The 20,129-nt window shown below is 30.9% G+C and overlaps 4 protein-coding genes across 8 annotated transcripts; 2 read left to right on the top strand and 2 right to left on the bottom strand.

Moving 5' to 3' along the window:
* Window positions 1-78: 78 nt before the first annotated feature.
* Window positions 79-12,515, bottom strand: LOC141535929 (UBA-like domain-containing protein 2). Of its 4 annotated transcripts, none has more exons than XR_012480665.1 (9): window positions 12,342-12,515; window positions 12,069-12,231; window positions 7,940-8,481; window positions 7,737-7,877; window positions 5,308-6,229; window positions 3,141-3,215; window positions 2,346-2,439; window positions 1,438-2,166; window positions 79-572 (listed from the first exon to the last, which is right to left on the bottom strand). XR_012480665.1 is itself a non-coding variant. In XM_074256097.1 (9 exons), the coding sequence occupies exons 6-9, from the start codon at window positions 5,416-5,418 to the stop codon at window positions 2,030-2,032; spliced, it is 417 nt and encodes a 138-aa protein (XP_074112198.1). In that variant the 5' UTR covers window positions 5,419-6,229; window positions 7,737-7,877; window positions 7,940-8,228; window positions 8,348-8,481; window positions 12,069-12,231; window positions 12,342-12,515; the 3' UTR covers window positions 79-2,029. The 4 variants fall into 4 exon arrangements, 3 of the variants coding, with proteins under 3 accessions (XP_074112198.1, XP_074112199.1, XP_074112200.1); XM_074256097.1 differs by having other exon boundaries at window positions 79-2,166; window positions 7,940-8,228; window positions 8,348-8,481; XM_074256098.1 differs by lacking the exons at window positions 12,069-12,231; window positions 12,342-12,515 and adding an exon at window positions 9,370-9,787 and having other exon boundaries at window positions 79-2,166.
* LOC141535928 (uncharacterized) lies at window positions 9,915-11,626 on the top strand. Of its 2 annotated transcripts, XM_074256094.1 has the most exons (4): window positions 9,915-10,004; window positions 10,108-10,158; window positions 10,474-10,605; window positions 10,863-11,626. In XM_074256094.1, the coding sequence occupies exons 1-4, from the start codon at window positions 9,993-9,995 to the stop codon at window positions 11,097-11,099; spliced, it is 432 nt and encodes a 143-aa protein (XP_074112195.1). In that variant the 5' UTR covers window positions 9,915-9,992; the 3' UTR covers window positions 11,100-11,626. The 2 variants fall into 2 exon arrangements, with proteins under 2 accessions (XP_074112195.1, XP_074112196.1); XM_074256095.1 differs by lacking the exon at window positions 10,474-10,605 and having other exon boundaries at window positions 9,916-10,004.
* Window positions 12,516-12,773: 258 nt separating the features above from the next.
* Nep5 (M13 family metallopeptidase neprilysin 5) lies at window positions 12,774-18,231 on the top strand. Its single transcript, XM_074256726.1, has 19 exons — window positions 12,774-12,913; window positions 13,000-13,150; window positions 13,422-13,698; window positions 14,031-14,100; window positions 14,184-14,287; window positions 14,383-14,439; window positions 14,525-14,582; window positions 14,726-14,913; window positions 14,983-15,223; window positions 15,319-15,562; window positions 15,626-15,902; window positions 15,988-16,382; window positions 16,482-16,591; window positions 16,657-16,715; window positions 16,908-16,956; window positions 17,015-17,201; window positions 17,298-17,474; window positions 17,594-17,794; window positions 18,154-18,231. The coding sequence occupies exons 3-18, from the start codon at window positions 13,647-13,649 to the stop codon at window positions 17,765-17,767; spliced, it is 2,442 nt and encodes an 813-aa protein (XP_074112827.1). The 5' UTR covers window positions 12,774-12,913; window positions 13,000-13,150; window positions 13,422-13,646; the 3' UTR covers window positions 17,768-17,794; window positions 18,154-18,231.
* LOC141536387 (uncharacterized) lies at window positions 18,022-20,122 on the bottom strand. The gene is made up of 4 exons (XM_074256866.1): window positions 20,099-20,122; window positions 19,681-19,950; window positions 18,614-19,583; window positions 18,022-18,480 (listed from the first exon to the last, which is right to left on the bottom strand). The coding sequence occupies exons 1-4, from the start codon at window positions 20,120-20,122 to the stop codon at window positions 18,089-18,091; spliced, it is 1,656 nt and encodes a 551-aa protein (XP_074112967.1). The 3' UTR covers window positions 18,022-18,088.
* Window positions 20,123-20,129: the final 7 nt, after the last annotated feature.

Consider the following 20,129-nt stretch of genomic DNA (forward strand, 5'->3'; position numbering starts at 1 on the left):
TTATAGCCATATATATTCAAATCTATAGATAGCTGTAAAATATTGAATATAAGTTCTCTTAAAATTGAGAATAATAAGTAATGTATATAGTCATAGTATATTTTACAACGAATTTATTTACAGGCATAGTTATGTCGATCGTAACAATATACTTAAACTTTAACTGATAAAAATAATAGTAAATAAAGTAAACAAAACATTAAATTATACTGAAAGTAAGAAATATATATTTTTATATATTTTTTACCACTTGTCGTAATACTTTACGGGTGGGACTAAACATTAATTAATATTTTCTTCACATCATTATGATTAACAATTTAAAAGTTTCAACAGTTTGACAACAAAAAAAAAAAAAAAAAATTATTTATAAAGCTTCGTCCAAGCATACCTGAGCAAAATAATTCCAATAGGTGTCCTTAATTATTATAAAAAATTAATTATAGTAATTTTAAATAAAATTCTCAATATTTCCAGGAAGTTATTTAAATCTCTTGTACTCTTGCAATTAATTAATTGCAGCAAATAATTACACACTTTCTCAACAGTATCCTCACAAGTCAAATCTAAGTCTAAAATTAACAAAAAAAAAAAAAAAAAAAAATTATTAACTAATTATTTTATAATTATTTGTAAGCGATACGTCATAGTTTGGAAATAAGTCTTATAAAAACCAAAAATATAATAATTAAAATTATATAAAGACAAAATTAGTACGTGACTACACGGAAAGAATAAAATTACACTGCATATTCTCCAGTATTATACTCAGTGTTATCTGTGGTGATAAAAAATTTTAGATAACATCAAATATTTAATTTTTTTTTTTTAATTTATAAATTTGTTAAAATTGTGATAATTAATTTTTTTTTTTTTTTTTTTTATTATAGTCTAGGCATATAATTTCAAGTAAATAAAAAATTATCACACATTTTATAAATTTTCAAAAAAATTTATAAATTTATAAATTAAAAAAGAAAAAAGTTAAATATTACAATTTTTAAAAAAATTATATAATCAAAGATTCTACTGAGTATAATTCAAATTACACAGGATATATTTTAGGATTACATCCAGTATATCTGGATTATATTTAATATTATCTAAATTTTTTTTTTACCACAGAAAACATTGATTACAATATGGGAGAATATTCAGTGTAATTTTGTTCTTTCTGTGTATATATTGACAGCAATTAAAAGCGGTATAATAATAGTCATCATAAGGTAAAAGACCGATTTATTGACACTTGTAATTTTATTTTAACTTAAAAAAAAAAAAAAAAAAAAAAAAAAAAAAAATGAATAATAATAATAATAATAATAATAATAATAATATTTTATTTTTTTAATTAGAATAAAATTACAAGTGTCAGTAACTGGGTCTTTTACCTAACGGTAATTGTCTTAAAAAATCAACAATAACTTTTTTTTGTACCTTACAAGTCAGGGAGCTTCTTAAATCATATAAAACACAAATACATATAAATGTTTAGTTATTGTTTCCGAGTTATCACGTCTTAAACTCATCATCATTTTTAATATTTTTTTTTCAATCACCACGACTCGTTATTACTTTAATTGATTTAATAGCTAGTGATATCGCTATAAGTCTTATTCTATCTACTTATTCTACTAATTAATATTTACTGTATATTTTTTTTTTAAATATATAAGAGTACTTTAATAAAGACACTCGTTAAATTCTTAGCAACGGACGATGATACGTTATTTAAAAATATCAATTTCATCTTAATTAATTGATATTTTTTATAATCTCGCGTTGAGTTTTTTTTTTTCTTCCAATAAAATAACTTAAAGCAAAAATTTTAATATTAATAATCTTAATGAATAAAAAATATTCCTCACTCGGTTGATAAATCTTACAAGTTATATAAGATAAATTTCCTCAAGAGGAACAGGAGGTATATTTCGACTTGTCTTGCTTGTCATAGTGCAAGTAGCACGTACGTTTATGATACAAGCCTCACTGAAAATGAAAAATCGTTTGTACGAATTATTGGAGCGTTTTATCTCTGAGGCTCTCCGAATTCAAACGGCTGCTGGTTTTGCGCCTGCTGCTGAGTACCGGACACACTACACCGGATTCCATGGTGAGACATTGGAGACGTTGTCTGTTGCTGTCCATTTTGCTTTGGAGACATTCCTATAATTAAAATGGGTATTAATAGCCCGGCATTATTATATGCTGTTCGGCTAATCACCGCTTAAATTTATTTTAATATTTTACATTATTGTTTCTAATAAAATTTTCATTTTATTTTATTTTAATAAGATCAAGGTCTAGTTTAATAAATATGTACTTTTATTTAATATAATACATACCCGAAGGCGTTTTGTCCCCTGCAGACATTTTTTGAAAAGCCAACAATGTGTCTGGAAAATTCGGCGGTGTTGCAGGTGTATTACAAGGCGTTATCTGTAATGTTTGATATTAAATTATTAATAGGTTTGTCTAATGATAATAGTTGTAATAATAGTGATGATATGAATCATAAAAAAATTTTTTTTCATTAATTTTAGAGCTTTTAAAATTATAAGAAAATTTTTTTTATTAAAAATTTGAAACAAAAAAAATAATAATGCTAATGAATAATAATAGGCTGGTGAAATAAATTTACTTAGTTGTATGTTTGGTAAAAGTAGTGTGGATTTGGCACGAGGTTTATCGGAATGTTACAGCCGAGAATAGTAACCTAGTGTAGTGACGATTTTTACTCATCATCCAGTGACTCTCAAATTTAATTATAAATAAATAAATAAATAAATAAATATATATATATATATATATATATATATATATATATATATATATATATATATATATATATATATATATAAATTCAATATCACACCCTATATCTCATTCATTGAATCAAGATACTATAGCATACTTATTTTCAACAGCACTACTTGTTTATTATTTATTTATCAGGAGATAAACGCAAACGGCTCTAGATAGTATCTAGCTGATAGACAATTAATACAAGTTATTTAAATACAAATAGAAAGTTAGTATCGTACATGTCAGTTGATACTATCGATACTAAATTAATAATATAATATAGTATAAATAATATTAATAATAACGTTATTATTATTTATACATACGATACACACCTGACCTAAATGCGCTCCACGTCCTTGTGGGCAGGATGGTATTGCCGCTTCTTGGAAGAATATACTCAGCGCAGTCTGAAACAACAATAAAAAGACAATTTATAAATAAATTATTTATTTAATCTTATAACAGGTGATTATTACTAAGTACAAGAAGGTTGTGCTTGTTCGAATAATCAGTGACCTTTAGATGCTAAAATTATTATTGGACAGTGTCGTATGCACTAATCGTTATCGACCATCTCTTTAAATAGAATTTGTCTATATAATGTTATATTAATATTTTTTTTTTTTTTTAAATATATAATTTAATAATAATAATAATTGAGTTATTGTTTTCTGGTTTTTAATTAGCCTGAAATAATAAATAAATATGATAAAATATCCATCTAAAACTTATCGTTGGCATGGTTACAGCGGAAAACATAATAATAAAGATTATTAATAACAGCTGCGACAACACTAAATTATAAAAACAAAAAAAAAAATCTCAAGAGGTAATCTCTCACTCGTTAATACGTCATTCCCGTATGCTATTACATTAATTGTTATCATTTCTTCACAGATATTGTTTTATAATTATAATAACAATAATAATAATAATAATAATAATAATAATAATAATATTGTAAAATCTGATAGGCGAGGTAGAATATGACATGTGTCAATAATTCTGTTAGACACGTACGGTTGTATCTAATCTGAGCGTGAATTATTGACTCTTACACACGAAAGGAAAAGTTTCGTTACTATATGCTTGATAAACTGCTACTATGTCTACTATGTCTACTATGTACGTAGCAATAGCAATAGACAGGAAACATTTTGTCAGGATTGGTCGTTCAGTCTCGAGTTAAACGACTTTCGCATTTGCTGCATGTACTTGCTACTTGCTGCTGTACTGCTGTCAATAATCTCTTTGTATAAATAATCCCATATCAGTAATAGCCGAGAATTATCATAATCGGTGGTATTTCAGCTTCCTTTCCTATAATTATTTTAAATTTATATTATATTTTAATTTATTTCATAAAATAATCGTTTACTTTACTAGGCAAGTCCTGATTTCAACGCTCACCTCAAATAACCAATTTATATTTATCTTAAGTAGTTATCTTGTAATTACACAGAGTTTAAAAATATTTTATATTTTTTTCAACAAAAAAATATTTTCGTCGGTTAAATTAATTTTTTTTTTTTTTTTTTTTTTTTTTTTTTTTTCAATGTAAATATTCTTTTAATTACACTGATTGTAAGTAAAAAAATATATTCTTTGTATTGAAATTTATTTTGTTTATTTTTATCTTTATTGTTAAAAAAAAAAAAAAAAATTATTATTTTTGTTAAGTAGTTTTAAATAAATTATGTCAAATAATTTTTTTATCGGAAAAATATTTTCTTAATTGAAAAATAATTAAATGCTGAATATACAAAACATTATTTGTATTTTTATAAATAATTTATATAATATTAAAACACAAAAATATGCGCGTTAAATTTTTATGATGTAATTTTTTTTCCTTATTTAATTTATGACACGAAAAATACTTAATTTTTCTAAGCATATTAAATATTAGGAAAAAATTAAATATTTTTCCAACTAAAAATTTAAAATAGTTGTCAATATAATTAAAAAAAAAAAAAAAAAAAAAAAATCCATTCTCAAAATAAATACTAAATAATTCATAATAGTAAACAAGAAGACGAATAAAAATAAAAATAATGTATTGCTCAATAGCCGATTGGCACAAAGCAACAAAGCATCACGGGTTACATAAGTTTATCAACACAATCACCAGATCAGGATATGATGATTATTTTTAAAACATTTGTCAATTTAGTAATTATTAATATAAATTACAGCGGACTTAATAAATGTCGGACTTTATTGATCATTATCATCATCATCATCAATAAGTCCTTTTAATATATCAACAAAAGTAAAAAAAAAAAAATAAATGAACCCGGATAGGATGTAATAGTAAGTCGGCCATTTTAAAATGGCTTTGTTTACGTGTATGTTGGATGGTAATATTGTAAGGTGCCGCTGGTGAATGCTTGATGAATGGAATCTACGCTAAAGCACTGAAATATACCTCCGGTATTTAAAAAAAAAATAATAAATAAATAAAAAAAAAATGATCAATGAAAATTGATTAAGTCTCACCTCAAATTGCCAATGAGCGGCCTGGAGCAATTGTTTGGCTTGTTCTCTGGCACAACCAGCGGCCAGGACAAATTGATTTATCATAACTTGCTCCCGCAGATGGGTATCCATTGTTGTTGTTGATGTTGATGATTATTATACTCGCCAATAATTGTTATTTATGTATAGTTAAATAGATGACTATATAAATATATTTAGAATAATGGTTTATTTTTTGGAAAATTGATTTGGAATAAAACGACACCGCAACAGACTGGTTCTGCTACGGGAAATCATGTACACATCAATGGACGAGGACCGACACAGTTTACTTACACGCTTACACACAAAGAGTATCTCACGTCTCACGCTCGTGGATATATCGAGGATCGAGGGTGATGGTACAAGACACAACACACAGTATCACCAAGCACCCAGCACCAGTATTATAAGTGTGATTGTGTTTAATGTAATGCCAACCAACACCGCCAGACTCTGAGAGAGACAGAGAGTCAATATAAACTTTTAATTCCACCTTTATTTATTTTTGTTTTTTTTATCTGATCCACCGCTGCTTATTCCCCGGAGATAAAACTAAAAATTAATTTTTTTTTTTTTTTTTAATTTAATTACAATTATTATTCAAGTCTTCAAGTTGTTTTATTTAATTATTAGTATTAAGTTTTTAACAGAGGCTTAATCTCACTCTAGTCTGCTAGTCAATTCTTGTTTTCAAAACTCAACTCATCGGAAGACAAACTCGGATGAACTTGTAGAGGGGAACTAAACGAAATTACAATGACGTCACTCCGCTCTGCTCTGTGTACTTTACCGAGAACGCGCGTGGAACGTGCACACTCCCTTGTGTTTGGTACAGTTCTGTCCGACGGACTCACTCCCTTCACTTTCAGTGTTATTTACTTTTTATGTTTATGGCGGGTACCTGTTATCACAAAAAAAAAAAAAAATTATATGAGAATTAATATGACACTGAAGTTGACAAATATAAAATTTTTTTTAGATATTATGAATTAATTTAGTAGATAATTAATAATTAAAAAAATTTTTTTTTGAAAATAAATTATAAAAAAAATCATGTGAAAATTAAAAAAAATTAAAATTACAATTTTGAAACAAAATTTATTGTTTAAAAAAATATTAAATAATTTTCAAGTAACTTTAATGTCACAAAATAATTACTTTAAATTGCACTAAACATCGACATTTTTTATATAATTATTTACTTACTCGATAGTTAATTGTTTTTTTTTTTTTTTTCTACGCCAAACAAAAGACAAACTAATTTTGTAAAAACTGATGTTAACAATAATTATAATAATTTCATGTGGAAAAATACTTGGCCATTTGGCGGGATTTAAATTGCCAGATGGCGCCAGCTCCCGGTAAAATTAAAAAAGTTCTGGCTGCGCGGCAAAGATGGCGCTGACGCTGCCTGGCGGAATTATTCAAAAGCGCTTAGAATTATTATTTAGTTACGCAAGAGTTGTTCGAGCGGGTTTATGTACTTTAATTAGATATAAAAATTCGTATGTATATTTACTGATATTAAAACTTACGCAATTTATGGATTTCAACACTAGCATGGAAAATATTTAGATGAAAGTGACAAGTACAAAAAATCTAATCGGTTATCTATTACTTTTTACACAATTTCTATTTCTAATGCAGCTTGTAATAAGTAAAACCTTTCTAAAAATAATTGGCTAAATAAATATTTCATTACAGTTTTTGTAACTATTTTCAGAAAAAAAATTCGTTTTGTTTTACAAACTATATTTAATGGACTTTCAGTTATGATTTATTGCCTACTTGCATTTTCCGCTATTTAAATTCTTTTAGTTTATTTAATTATCAATGAGTCAGATTTTTATCATAAAAAAAAAAAAAAAAAAAAAAAAAAAAAATAAATAAATAAATAAATAAATAAATCTATACTGCCTCGAGCTCTAGATTATTGTTACGAGGTGACATCCTTTAATTTAATAATAGTTATTAATATTTATTAAAGCCAATACATCAATACACCTTCTAGACTGCTAATATTAAATACCAGAATTATTTTACAGTATTTAAATATAATAAATTCCTTGAAATAATTCTGAATCAGCAAATCCGCCGCCATTTAATTTTTTTTTTTTTACTTCAAGATTACTTTATCTAATTAAATTAAAATTATAAATAATAAAAACTTAAAATAATTTAATTTAAAATAAAGCTTATTGCAAAATTTTAAAACTGTTTTCTTCTTTTTGATTGACATTTTAATTAATTTAAAAAATTACCATAAAAGTAATGAAGAAATTTCTATTCCATAACCGATGGGTTAAAATCAAGGGGCACTATTTAACAATAGCCTTAATTACCTTCAATTAGTTACTATCTCCAAGTATAAGATATAATAAATAAATGAATAACTAATGACTAATTACCGGCGATAACTTTCTTCGTTAAGGCTGATAAATCACCGACGACACTTGTATGAAACAAATGTTATTGTAAGTCTGATAATCTTTAAGAATATCACGTAACTTTTCCCTGTGAGGTAACACAATAACCATCAGCTGGGTAACCTGTAATAGAATATGGTTATATCGCAGGTAATTCATAAAGCAGACAGCACTTTACCACTTACTTGGAAGGAAGAAACGCAACAATGATTGTAGTTATTATTTATTATTATTCATTATATGCGATTATCAGGTGTTGGAACGCTAGCGGATGCAATTATGATGTCTGTATAAAATTCACCCATCCATTTATTTTATTTTCAACTGGTATTCTTCACATCATCAGTTTATTTTTATTTATAAAGTTTTGATCCTAGTGATTTTTAAGGACCGTCATAACAATGATAAAAATTGTTATTGTCATTGATTTTTCACAACATTGCTTCGCAGATTTAATAAAAATTTCGGCAGAAGCTATAAAAATTTTTTATTAATTAAATGATTAGCGCACAATACTTTTTAGATATAAAAAAATGCCCATTTGTCGAGCAACAGATATGGGAATCAAAATTGCCTGAGGGGTCGCTGCTCACTTATTTCGACATCGGCATCCTTGGATTAGAATCTGGAGCGAGTATTCGTCCAATCATTGCACTTATTGCATTCTTCTTTCATTTTACAAGTTTTTCTTCTGGTAGCCATTAAGCCAAACAAGCATCAGCTAATCCTAAACAAAGTAATTAATTTTAATAATTAAATTCAAAATATATTTCCTTTTTATATAATAGAAGCAACTAAGCGTAACCAGAAATTCTCGGTTATTGTTCAGCTGTAGAAGGGTTTTCCATCGGCAGAAATCAGCAAAGGTGCCCATATTCCATTCTTTTGTCTAACATAATCCATTAGACCTCCAAAGTATAGTACAGCACAGCCGTAATAACTGACGCGTTACAAAATAATGGGAATCGTTAAACTTTCCAGGTTTTTCGCAACAAAAACAACCAGACTGTGGGCATTAATATCTAGCTTGGATTATTGTATTACAATAAAACATCATCAAGAGGATGATGTTAATAAGCAAGGGGTGTTTTATTCGATTTATATGCTGTTGCGTAAAACTATGAGTTGATTGAAATTAATTTGATAAATATAAAAAACTGGAAAATAGTCCTTACAATAAAATAATTGTTAAAAGGGGAATGAGGAGGTATCAAATGAATTCTAAAAGGATATTTGGCAATTGCGGATTTATATTCTATTAGAACAATGAAAAATTGTGAAATATAATTATTAAAATATGGTGGAAATATGATGCTGAGATAATTGTAATTATTTATATTTTAGAAAGTTTTTATATGTTTAATTAAATAATAATAATGATCAACAATTATTATTTTAACAATAAATAAAAAATGAAGCTAATGAAAAGGAAATGAAAAATATGGTATAGAAGTTATGCACCGATTACGAAGAAAATGGGCGAGTCAATCTCTGCAAACACGTAATAACTTAGTCTAGTTGTACGCCTTTTTTTTAAACTATAAAACTCTCGAAATGGCGATAATCGAGTTAAGAGTTGTCGAGATACCCGGTAAAAAAAAAAAAAAAATCTTACCTGGCCTTATACTATAAAGTGAATCCATGCCAAGGTACAGGCATCTCCGCTAATGATCGACCTTGCTCTAGGATTTATTTAATGATGACCAAGTTCTAGGGGACGTTCTAGGGGATCGGCAAATTAACTCGTAAAAGTTGCGTAATTCTAACTTTTATATTATTAAATAAAATATCTAGACTAATAAGTAAATCAGCATAAGCATAAGTTGCGAGATAAAAACGTTATTTAAATGAGAAATTTTCATTGCAGGAAGTGTTTGTGTATGTAGATGTGTAGATGTGTAACTAGGCTTAGATAAGTAGAGTGTTGGTCTATTTACATGATACCAGTTGTGTGGGCCGGCATTTTTTGCCAGGGTTGCTAATTAAAAATAATTATTGATACACTTGAGTGGTACCCGAGCAGAAGGGAAGCTATCGTATCGGTGGAGGATAGAAGCAGGCGAATGGTGAAAGGAACCTCCCCTGGTTAGACGTTAGATTGTCCAAGTACAACCGATCCCCGCCCGAGTGCCAATCTTGGTTCTGGCTGGGCAGGGCCTCACTATAAAAGCTGACGACGCTAACCCTAAGTCAGGTAGTTCTACCCGTCTTGTCACAAGATACACTAACTATTCCAATATGAAAGTCTTGGTAAGTTAATTAGCTGTAGAATATATTAATTGCATTAATTAATTCTACAGCCAATTTGTTAATTTTACATTATATTAACACTGGCTTGAATATTTTTTTCCAGATTGTTTTGTTCGCCGTTGTGGCCGCCGTCGCTGCTTACCCAGGCTGGGAGGTAATTATCATTTTTAATTAATCCGTATTTTCGTACTAAAAAATACTTTTAATAATTAATAACAATCTATTTTCAAAATAAATGTCTATGCACGGTCATATAATGTCATGTGTCTATAAAATGTGTTAATCATCTCGGTCAATCAAAAAATAAACCAATTTATCCATCCAATAATACTTAATCACGCATCTCTGATCATCTGATCATCACATGGAATCATATTGAGGACATCAGCAAGTACCACCATCACCACCACCTGGCATGTCTCATAAAAAATAAAATCAGAGATTTTAGTGCTATTGTTAATTTAAATAGGATCCATGGAGCTACGGCTACCACTCTCATCCGGTAGTCCACCAGTCTCATTACAGCTACCACCAGCCACACTACGGTTACCACCAACCTCACTACGCCTACCAACATGGCTATCACGACCACGGTTACAAGGTAATCTCAGTCCACTAATAAACCGGTCGGATAATTCGACCAAGTGGAGCAAAGTCGTAAAACAAATAGACGATGGATAATCATGTCATAAAATGATAATTTTCTAACTGGAGGACTTTCACCGAGTTTATCTAACCATTTTATAGATACCATGGCGTTAATTAATGCCTGTCATTAGTTAGCATATCATTTAATCAAGAATAACTTTCGTAAGCTATTAACCATAAATTAATAAAATTTTATTAACTTATTTACAGCACCACCACGCTCACCATGTTGACGCCATCCACGTTCCCCAACCCCACCCAATCCCACCACTCCACCCTGAACCACTCAAGTTGAAGGTTCATCCCCATGTCACCAGAATCCACTATGACCATCCCAAGGTCCACCACCCACATCTCATTGGCCACGAAGTTCAACACCACGAACCCGAAATCAAATTCGTCAAACACGAAGTCCACCACGAACACCACGGACACGGATGGGCTTAAGCTGATCCCAGCCACGTTACCGAGCGATCACCATCTGGTTCAACGGACAGTCCAGTCACAGCATCCCATCTTCATCAATAAATACTCAAATCTCATCGTCACAGTGATACCAAAGCCGCATTGTAATTAAACAGTACTGCCAGCCTTAGTCGATCTTCAGTCGTCTAAATGGCTAGTCAACGTCATCTGGCTGCATCCTGCATCTCCTTTGATAAAATAGCGGCGCAAATATTTATTAATTATTGGATTACTCGAAAAACTTTTTAAACTGTGATATGGACTGCTCGAAGAACCAGGACCAAGGCTACTTAACATATAAATAAAGTCCCCCTGCATCTTATTTAAAATTTTAAATCGTGCGGCATGTGATATCAAAATGGATATAACTTCACCGTTATTTTATTATACATTATACATTATATATATTTCTATCCTGTCAATACTTCTGTAAAACCAACATTTCATTCAGGACTTTGAATCTATTTATTTTTTAATAAATGCTCATTTATATGTCTTGTGATAAATAATGTCTTATTATTCCTCATATCAACCCTTTTCTTTTTATTCATTTTCATTAATATCTCTCCAATAGAACAATTAATTTAAAAGTATATCTGATTGAAATACATCTTAATATCTCTCACTCTGAATCAGAGATACTAAGTGCTTAGCTTTGTCATCTTCAGTTTGACAGTATATAAACATACCTAGAACCCTGAAGATCATAGCGTTGGAGACTATATTTATAATGATTTTGTTTTGGAATATTTTAAATATTTAGGATTGACATATCAACCCTAAAATATAATTAATATTTCTATCAAATTAAAATGTCAATTCTGACAAAAATAACTAGTATGATTATGATTAAATATTAAGAAGAAATAAATATAGCTATCATATTATATAATATGATATATATATATATATATATATATATGACAAACCATAAATAATAAAAACGCTTACATGCAGCTAATAGATAACTCGCAGCAAACAATCAATCGCGTGTCGTCAGGGAAACCGACTGTCCAAACAGTAGCATCGCACGGGATATTAACCTCATCATTGTTTCTCGCCGAGTATAATCGCGATCTTCAGCTCGTGGAAGCGTAAGCGTGATTCCTAACCCCTGTGATAAAAAAAAAAAAGTCATTAATATTATAAAAATATAAAACGTTATCATATTAGACTTTTGTAACAAAGGACGAAAAATCAATTGCGTATTATACATGTACATACCTTTCACACACTTTGTTATTTTTTATGTTGGGCTTGTTATTGTTGTAAATATTTAAAAACCAAGCCAATGACATGCGTACACACTGTAATTAAGGGCATTCTTAGGCCTCTTACTTTGTTATTATTATAAATATTTACTATTTAAAAAAAATAAGAGCTCTAGTTAAATTAAAACTAGGTTAAACTTCGTGGAAAAAATTTTTGTTCACCTCTTTTGGCTCACAGAGGCGCTAGACTCGAATTTCTGGCGCCAAAGAAATATTTAAAATTTTTGGTTTCTTTCTTTGGCATCAGGGGCGCTGAAACTCCAGTTAAAATTTTGAGTTGCGCTACAGCTGTTGTCTTTTTTTTAGAGCTGTCATTTTTAACTTTATAAATAAATGTTTAACAATTAATTACTGTAAAGTTTTTATTTTTCAGAAACTGTCCCACGCAAAAATCAATTGGAAAGTCATATTCACAGAATAACTTTACAAGAAAAGAAGAAAAAAAGATAACATGCTATAATCTACAATCGACTCGTACCAGGTAGTATCTTGATAAGCTGGATTTATAAATACATAACTATAACTGTAAGTATATACAACTATAAATACATGAAAAGTTCAACATTATTTCTTCTTTCCATGTAATCCATAATATTTTATGTTTTTTGCAGTTAAATAACTACAAACTCAAGATTTCGCAATAATTTGACGGCTCGAAATCATTAATTCGTAATTGTATTAACTTTTATACCGCTGACTTTCTCCTGGCTGCTCATACAGTTATTACTTCTCATTCTACTCACCACCAGCTAAGAAGTTTAAGTAAGCGATGGTTACTTTGTTATTACTTTAATTACAATTGATCATATTTATTATTTACGTAACCTATATTCTATCAATAGGAATAACAATAAAGTTAGCCGACATTTTTGATTTTTTTTATTAAAGAATTATTAGAAAAAAATTTTTTTATTTGTTGAAAACTTCGAAAACTACAAGTGAAATTTTTTAAAAATATTTTTTAGTAATAATTTAATAAATTAAGCAAAATAAAAAAATCAAAAATGTCGGCTAACTTTATTATTATCAATAGGACATGTTTTCTAAAAATAAACAAATAGATAACAAAAATCTTGGATAAAAAAAAAAAAAAAAAAAAAAAAAAACAAGTAACAAGCAGCAGTAACGGCACTTACAAGAAGTTGATTAAGCATGGAACTGGAAAGTGGTTGGAAGCTAGTTATCGCATGTAAAAGAGCATCGGAACCGGTGGAAATCGCGTTCACTCGGACACTCTGTTGTCCTACACGCGGTTCTTATGTGTCGTCAGTTCGATCCGGTCAGTGGGACAATAAGCATGAACAAGCAGCGTAAGTTAATACTTTTTATATACTTATGTTAATGTCGTAGCTTTTAAAAACTTTTTAATCTTGCTAAAGTTAGCCGTCAGCTGTAAATTTTAGAAATTTTTTTAACAAATCAAATAAAATAAAAAAAAAAAAAAGCTTCTAAAAATTTTCATTTGAAATTTTTATTAATTTTCACATGTGGAATTTTTTATATAATAATTTAATAATTTAATTGCTATAAAATTCTAAAAAAATTTTTAATGTCTGCCAACTTTATTGTCATACTTTTTATTAATATTTATTTCTTCATTTTTTGACAATAATTTATTTCTTCCTTCGGAACTTTGTTACAGATGATGAACCCGTGGTATTTAGTGTCGAGAGCACAACAAATTTAGTTCCTGTTAAATCACGGGACTCTTAGTAAGTATGCTCTTAATCGATTGGATTTATTAATAAAATATAAGAGCCTAAGTACACCTGACTTTCATTACTCTTTAATTTAGTTTCAGAAGAAAGAAAACAAGTAACAGGTCTGGATTTATACTGTTTGCTTTTTCATTGCTGGTAATTGGTTTGATGGCGGGTCTGCTGGCAATTGGAGTTCTTTGTAAGTAATCAATCTTACATTTCAAACATAAGATTGTCTTTGTCTATTATTGTCATATTCGATCTAATAACGGGAATAAATTATCTATTCGATAGATTTGCATGTCAAGCGCAGTCTTATGTTATGTGATTCCGAGGAGTGTATTCGCACGGGTAATAATATCATTGTGTTACTCTACTTATTCTGTCTAAGTATATTTATATTGACATGGCATAATTTGTTTTCTATTTACAATAGCGGCCAGTTTCAAAGAATCTATGGACACTACTATAGACCCATGCGAGGATTTCTATCAGTGAGTACAACTAAATGCTTCTTTATTAATGGATATAAATCGTCGGATATAAGTATATTTGTAATGAGAGTCTACAATTATGCGAATAGTTTCAAGGTGCCTGTATAAACTTGACTGTAAATAATGAAATTTTTATTTTAAAGGTATACATGTGGGAGGTGGTCGGAAAATCATCCTACTTCCCAGCCAGACAAGCTCAATTCTTGGTTCCACGAGAAAACTCATAAGATTAAATGGAAGCTCAGAGATTTGTTGAACAGTAATTTAACTGGAAAAGTTCCCTGGGCTGTTAAACAAGCTAAAGTTTTGTACAATAGTTGCCTTGACAATGGTAAGGTTTGAATAGTTTTTTTTTTTTTTCTAAGGTTTATTATGATTTAATTAAAAATCCGACCTCTAGCAGATGCCCTGGACACTTTAGGGCTATCGCCGATGCTAAGTTTACTAGAAGACTTGGGTTTATCTCGGGTACCTCCAGCCATGGGCCAAAAGTCTGAAGATTTTGTGAAAGTAGCGGCAAGAGCAAGAAGAATACTGGGAGAAGAAATTTTTATAGGGTTTGATGTGATTCCTGACCCGCGGAACGGCAGTAGGAATATTATTCTGCTTGACGTACCAAGCTCATTGAGTCCTTTGCCTCTGTATGATTTTCTTATACGCTCTTGCAAATTTCTGCTTAAAAATATTCATTGAAAAAAATTTTTTTTAATGATTTCAATTGATTTTAATTTTACAGAAATGAGGTTATAAAAAACCGACTGAAGAGTGTGAAAGCAGACAAAGCTAAGCGAAGTGAAAATTCTGGTTCAGCAGAACAAAGAAGTTCTAATGAGAAGAGTTACGCGATAGCTGTCATCAAGGAGTTGATGGCCAACGGTACGCAAAACTCTTGTGATGAAGATAAAATTTCTGAGGAACTGGATACAGTTGTTAAGGATGTTGTTGATTCTATTTTCGAGTTAGATGATTTATTGAGATTTGTAAGTATTAATTTTTATTTAGAAGAAATTAGTTTTATTTATAATTTTATTGAATTTTTTTAGATGTATGGAGTGGAAGATAATAATACTTTGTCCGAAGAAGATATTAAAGATGAAAATTATATGTGGGTAGATGATCTTCAGGTTATAACAGATGAATTTATAAAATCAGAGAACAAATCTTTAGAGCCTAAGAAGATATGGCGAGTGTATTTGGAAGAATTGTTCAAGGATATTGATGATTTGGACCTGGATAATAAGGACAAGATTCTTGTAGTCAATATTGATTACTTCAATGAGTTAGCGTTTTTGCTGAGCTCCATTGAAGAAGAAATGATAGGTAAAATTTTTCACTAGATTTATATTAATTTAACATATATATTTAATTTCCTAATATTATACTCACTATATAAATTTTAACATAGAGACAATCGTGTGGTGGATCGTTGTAGACCTAGTAGTACCTTACTCTTCAAGAAACCTCAGGAACATTTGGTACGATTACATCGACAAGCTGTTAGACGTTGAAGTGTTTTACGACCAGCCATCCTTACACTGCGCGGGAGTAGTCAATGACATGATGGGCATGGCAGTGTCATGGCTGTTTGTTGATCGAGGATTCCACAACATAACTGCTCCGAATGTGATCGAAATGCTGGAGCACATCAGAGCTGCCTTCCGCGATATCGTTATGAGATCTCGCTGGATCGACAATAAAACTCGCTTGGGAATCTTGGAGAAGTCCAGTAGAATGGCTTACGTAATCGGGTACCCTGAGTGGCTCTTTCGGGAACACGATCTTAATAAATACTACGAGGGGGTAAGATAAATTGCGCAAGATTTATCTAAACTTTCTTAGTTTCGAAACACTGTAATAATAATTAATTATGTAATAATTTTATGTGTTTTTATATTTTAGATAGAGCTGAAGAAGGAACAGTATTTGAAAAATATTTTGTCCATCACCCACGTGATGACTGACACGGATTTGAAGTCTCTTCATGCGAAGAATCACACCCACGAGCATCAGTAAGTGTCTGAGTATACAAATAAAGAAAGTACTCGAGTATAATAATAAAAAAAATTTTTTTTAGATGGGATTTGGATCCAACTGATGTTAATGCAGTCTACACATTCATGACCAACCATATAAGTATATTTAATTAATTTATATTAATTATAATTAAAGTTAAAATATTACACTGAAATTTAGAGATATCTAAATTTTTTTTAAATAATTTTTTAGACTTAGTTTATTTTTTAAAAAATTATCAAGTGTGCTAATTTTAGTTTCATGTTAAAATTTATTTTATTAAATTAAAAAATTATTATTTTACGGACGCAGCTCTTCCTGCGGCTATTTTACAATTTCCTTTCTACAAACTCGGCTTGGAGTAAGCAAAAAAGTAAAATAAAAAATAAATGTCATTAATTTATTGATCTTACTTTCAGAGCGCTGAATTACGGAGCTATAGGAGCAATTTTGGGGCACGAGCTGACCCACGGTTTTGATAACGACGGAAGACATTATGATAGTCAAGGAAATTTGAGGATGTCGTGGAGCAATGAGACTGTTTTTGAATACTCTAGTAAGACAGATTGTTTTGTTAAACATTACGAAGGATACTACGAGAAAGATGTAATTAATTTAAAGTTTTTATGATAAAAAAAAAAAATCTTAAAAATTTTTCCACGTTTTTAAATGAAGAATAATAAATATATACTATATTTGTAGATCGACGAATACGTTGATGGAGTGCTAACTCTTAACGAGAACATCGCAGACAACGGAGGTCTCCACGAGGCAGTGCTAGCTTACAGAAGATGGAAGGCGCATCACGGGCAAGAGCCTTACTTACCTGGTTTTACGTATTTGTCCCACGAGCAATTGCTATTCCTCGGATTTGCTCACGTTAGTAGTTTATGTTTGTTTTATTTACATTGATTGCGTTGGCTAATTTATATTCTTTGGACTAGTCGATCCGAAAGTCAAGGATAGTCGATAAAATATTTAATTTTTGTAAAAAACAGCTATGGTGTGAGGATTACTCTCCAAAATCCTTGAAATGGATGCTACGAGACTCACATTCTCCAGGCCACGTAAGACTCAAAGCCGTATTGACAAATTCAAAGGAGTTTAGCGATGCTTGGAAGTGTCCCGTCGGTTCGCCAATGAATCCGCTTGAGAAATGTCGGGTATGGTGACCAATTAAATGTCACCGTTTTGTTCGTGTGAGTTTATTTTTTTATAGGACTAATTTGTCAATATCTAAATTTAAATCTAAATCAATTCAAAGACAAATATTTACATTTTATCGTTATTATTATTGGTAATTACAAAATTATCAATAATAATAATAATTTTATTTATGTAAAAAATTAATACAATATGTTATTGTTAAAATAACATTCTCTTCACGGTATCGTACACTAGCTTAAGCTTAATTAAATTAAGCGTCAATTATCGTAAACATAAGTCTATTCATTTGGATTATTTAAATTTTATTGTAAAAAATATCCAAGATTTTAGTATACGTAGCCTCCGTTGTCGTCGACCTGTTGAGTCGGCTCACTCTCCTTTTCGCTGGCAGCTTCTGGCTGGTTTACGAATCCAGATACAGCGTCGCTGACGTTGTCGATAGCGTCTTGGAAGATTTGTGACGGATCAAATTGGGTAAAATCGCTTGGGGGCTGGGGAAAACCACTTGGGAATCCTAGATTTTGAAAATTATCCGAGAATCCTGTTAGAAACTGATCCGGGAATCCTTGTTGAAACTGTTGCGGGATTCCTCCAGGAATCTGTGGTGCGAATTGCTGAAAATCAGTAGGAACGAAAGGAATTTGAACAGAAGATTCAGATGGTTTGTTCTTGTCTTCTGTTTCTTCATGGACCACGTATGAGGCGACTGCTTTTGGTTCTGTAAGTTAAAATATTTCAATTTAATAAATTGTAGTAATCATAATCATCAAGCGTCTAAATTTTTTTTTTTTTTTTTTTTTTTTTTTTTTTTTTTTTTAGGTATCAAAATCAATAAAAAAAATTCAAATTACCTGGAGCCAAGTTTTGGTTGGTGGGTTGTGGGTGGTAGGTCTGAACCGGAGCTTTCTTTTCTTCAACGACTGGAGTCAAGTATGCGTTGTTGGGCCGAGCTGGTTGAGCTGGTTGAGCTGGTTGAGCTGGTAGAGCTGGTTGTACTGGTTGTACTGGTTGTACTGGTGCTGGTTCTGGGTGGTAGTGGTAACCATTGTTGGTTAGTTGAGCGGGCTGTGGTGGTGGTGGTGGTGGTGGTGGTGGTTGATAGGTTGGCACACTAGTTGTAGGTTTCTTCTCAATTGGGTTCAAGTAAGTGTTGCCTGGCTTAGCGACTGGCACTGGAGCTGGTCGAGGGGCTGGTTGAGATGGTGCTGGATGGTAGTGGTAACCATTGTTGGTATTGGAGGGTTGAGCTGGTCTTGTAACTGGTACTGGAGCTAGTTGTGGGTAGTTGTAACCGTGGTTTACATTGGTGGGTTGAGCAGCTGGTGTTGGAGCTGGTTGAGGAGCTGATGGAGCAGCGGGTGCTGGGTGGTAGTGGTAACCATTGTTACCGGACTTAGGATGGCTGTGAACTGGATGAGACTGAGTGGGAGTCTGGACAGGCTGAGGCTGGTTGACCTTAACCGGCTGTGATCGGAAAATCTGGACGGAGTAATCTTGAGTTTGTGGAGCGCGAGCCTGGGCAATTTCCACGGGCTTGTTCTGCACAGGAGTTCCGTAAGAGGTCACTGGGGCCTTAACTGGTTCTGAGGCTGCTCTTAATGAAGGAGGACCGTAGTTTTTTGCTGGGGTGTAGCGGATCTCCTGCTGTTGCTGTTCAACGTCGTGCTGGGGCTGTTGGTAGTACTGTTGGTGTTGATGTTGGTGTTGCTGTTGCTGTTGGTATCGGGTTTTATAATGATATACATGATGTGAGTAATCGTTCTGCGGTTGAACTGGTACTCCGTAATTGGTGGAGGGAATTTCAGGCTTGAAACTATTTGCCTGAAAATTTTAGTTTGGATTTATTAATTACATTTATTTATTTATTTATTTATTTTTTATTAATTATATTTTTTTATTATTTAAAAAAAAAACTAACCTGAATAGTTGGGAGTTCAAATGTCGGAGTAGAATCAACTGTGTTGCCTGGTTGGAATCCAGGTGGTCCGTAGCCCTGAGCAGGAGAGTTGACTGTATCAGCGTAGTTACCAACAGACTTGTCTACTTGGACATTGGTGTTATCATGGTGCTCATGATGATGATGATGGTGGTGGTGGTAATCAGTGCCGTAGCGCGGGTCTCCGGGAAGAATATCTCTTCTTGGGCGATTCGCTGACGGCAAACTTACCGCCGACGCTACCAAGCAAGCCTAGAAGAATAAATAAATAAAAAAATTAATTAATTAAGACACTCCCGATAAAATAATATCACTTAAAACTTTTTGGTCACTTTATTACTGGTAAGTATTTATTTTTTTTTTTTTTTAATTATAATTGATTATTATCCACAAAACTCACCACCAAGAGTACGAGGAACTTCATGTTGCTT

The sequence above is a fragment of the Cotesia typhae genome, unplaced genomic scaffold (assembly GCF_013202065.1).
Source record: "Cotesia typhae breed Kobodo isofemale line unplaced genomic scaffold, CoteBio_Ctyphae scaffold_152, whole genome shotgun sequence".
In the NCBI taxonomy this organism is placed as follows: Eukaryota; Metazoa; Arthropoda; class Insecta; order Hymenoptera; family Braconidae; genus Cotesia; species Cotesia typhae.

Excerpts from the sequence above, each read along its gene's own strand:
- LOC141535929 (XM_074256097.1), bottom strand. The coding sequence starts at position 5,418 with ATGGATACCCATCTGCGGGAGCAAGTTATGATAAATCAATTTGTCCTG. Across the intron at positions 3,216-5,307 it reads CCGCTCATTGGCAATTTGAG|ACTGCGCTGAGTATATTCTT; the intron begins GTGAGACTTAAT and ends TTGTTGTTTCAG. Across the intron at positions 2,167-2,345 it reads AGGGGACAAAACGCCTTCGG|GAATGTCTCCAAAGCAAAAT; the intron begins GTATGTATTATA and ends TTTTAATTATAG.
- LOC141535928 (XM_074256094.1), top strand. Across the intron at positions 10,159-10,473 it reads CTGCTTACCCAGGCTGGGAG|GATCCATGGAGCTACGGCTA; the intron begins GTAATTATCATT and ends TAATTTAAATAG. Across the intron at positions 10,606-10,862 it reads ATCACGACCACGGTTACAAG|CACCACCACGCTCACCATGT; the intron begins GTAATCTCAGTC and ends ACTTATTTACAG.
- Nep5 (XM_074256726.1), top strand. The coding sequence starts at position 13,647 with ATGTGTCGTCAGTTCGATCCGGTCAGTGGGACAATAAGCATGAACAAG. Across the intron at positions 16,716-16,907 it reads ATTCATGACCAACCATATAA|CTCTTCCTGCGGCTATTTTA; the intron begins GTATATTTAATT and ends TTACGGACGCAG. Across the intron at positions 17,202-17,297 it reads AAGGATACTACGAGAAAGAT|ATCGACGAATACGTTGATGG; the intron begins GTAATTAATTTA and ends CTATATTTGTAG.
- LOC141536387 (XM_074256866.1), bottom strand. The coding sequence starts at position 20,122 with ATGAAGTTCCTCGTACTCTTGGTG. Across the intron at positions 19,584-19,680 it reads TTGAACTCCCAACTATTCAG|GCAAATAGTTTCAAGCCTGA; the intron begins GTTAGTTTTTTT and ends TAAAATTTTCAG. Across the intron at positions 18,481-18,613 it reads CAACCAAAACTTGGCTCCAG|AACCAAAAGCAGTCGCCTCA; the intron begins GTAATTTGAATT and ends TTTAACTTACAG.